Source organism: Monosiga brevicollis, genomic scaffold (assembly GCF_000002865.3).
Source record: "Monosiga brevicollis MX1 MONBRscaffold_15 genomic scaffold, whole genome shotgun sequence".
Lineage (NCBI taxonomy): Eukaryota > Choanoflagellata > Craspedida > Salpingoecidae > Monosiga > Monosiga brevicollis.
Genome location: NW_001865052.1, coordinates 10,282 through 11,801, shown reverse-complemented (window position 1 = coordinate 11,801; position 1,520 = coordinate 10,282). Strand labels below are relative to the sequence as shown.

Below are 1,520 nucleotides of genomic sequence, written 5' to 3'. Positions count from 1 at the left end.
CGGTGACTGACCTCTCGCCCGAGGCAAACGGGCGTATCATCATGAACACGAGGGCAGAGCATGACGTACCCTACATGACCCAGCTGGCCAAGCAGGCGAGCATCTCGTGGGGCCACAGTTTCAACAGCCAAGAACAGTTGGACCTGGCTGCGGCCATTGACCAGCACCGGGCGGAAGATGGATGGCTGATTGTTGTTGCACCGACAGGCATGGGTAAAACATTTTGTACCCTGCCCAAGCTGGGCTGTCGCCCGCATGCTTGTACGGTGCTGTGGATTGTGCCGTTTGTGGCCGTGGCCAACGATTTGCTGCGGCGATTTCAAGGCGCGGGTCACAGTGCCCAGCGATGGCTTGGTCCCTCTACACAGGTGGCAGATGGCCTGGACGTGCTCATTGTTACGACCGACATGTTTGTCCGCGTGGGATCTGAGTCCCTACACGGGAAGGTCTGCTTTCAGCGCATCCGCACCGTGGTGATGGACGAGGCGCACACACTCATCTCGGATGCCAGCTACCGAGATGTGCTGAACGAAGTCGCAGCCAGTGTGGGTTCTGGCGGATGGACCAACATCAAACGCGTGGCGTTGACGGGCACACTTTGCATCGGGGACCAGGAGCATCTGTTTCGAAAGCTGGGTCAGCAAGTCGGGGGCAAGGTGTACCGTCTAGAGACGATGCGTCGCGATCTGCAGCTGCGTGTGCTTCACGGAAACCAGCTTGATTTTTTGTCGCATGTGCAAGCCATTGTGGACACGCAGCGGATGATGCGTCAGGCGAATGGGGAGCGTGTGCACATGATGGTCTTTTGTGACACCGTGAACGAGGTGAAACTGCTGTGCGACCAGCTGCACGCACGCGGCTACATGGCCTTGCCCTACTACACCGACCTGGAGGAGAAGGTGCAAAAGGACCATGTGGCACAGTGGCAACGGGGTGAATGCGACGTCATTGTGGCCACCAGCTGCCTCAGCACGGGTGTGGATCTGCTCACCATTCGCCACGTGCTGTGGTATGGCAACGGCTACAACGTCTATACGCTGGCCCAGGTACGTTGTTGCTCAAACGGTCGTGTGACTTTATGGATTTGAAAAAAAAAAAAAAAAAAATCAATTGTTGGTTTTGCTGATGGTGTACATGTGCTTGGGCTAGGCATTTGGTCGGGCTGGTCGCGATAAACAGGGTGGAACTGCCGAGCTGTGGCTACCAGTGAGACGTGGGCCAGCACCAGGCATGGAAAAGTTTGTCGAAGGCAGTGCGTGCCGCAGCTGGGCGCTCGGCAAGTTGCTAGATCCCCGCGCCGCGACATGCTTTGCTGCCGGCCAGCCGCTTTGTGACGTGTGCGCAGGAACAGCACAGCGCCTGGAGCCAGCAAGAGCTGCGCGCCAGCAGCGCGCTGCCCAAGCGTTGAGTGTGGGGCATGTGGAAGCAGAGCCCGAGGCGATGGCGGAGGAGGAAGATGTGTTGTCTGAGCCACCTGCAGCACGGCTCGAGGAAGAAGAATCGATCGGGCCAGAGTCCGC

At 58.4% G+C, this 1,520-nt stretch overlaps 1 protein-coding gene across 1 annotated transcript in view; it reads left to right on the top strand.

Moving 5' to 3' along the window:
* Window positions 1–41: 41 nt before the first annotated feature.
* MONBRDRAFT_26567 (uncharacterized protein) overlaps window positions 42–1,520 on the top strand; it is a gene marked incomplete at both ends in the record, with an annotated part of 2,140 nt that continues 661 nt past the window's right edge. The window contains 2 exons of the mRNA XM_001747079.1: window positions 42–1,046; window positions 1,150–1,206. Coding sequence (XP_001747131.1) covers window positions 42–1,046; window positions 1,150–1,206 — 1,062 coding nt within the window. The remainder of the gene's footprint in view (window positions 1,047–1,149; window positions 1,207–1,520) is intronic.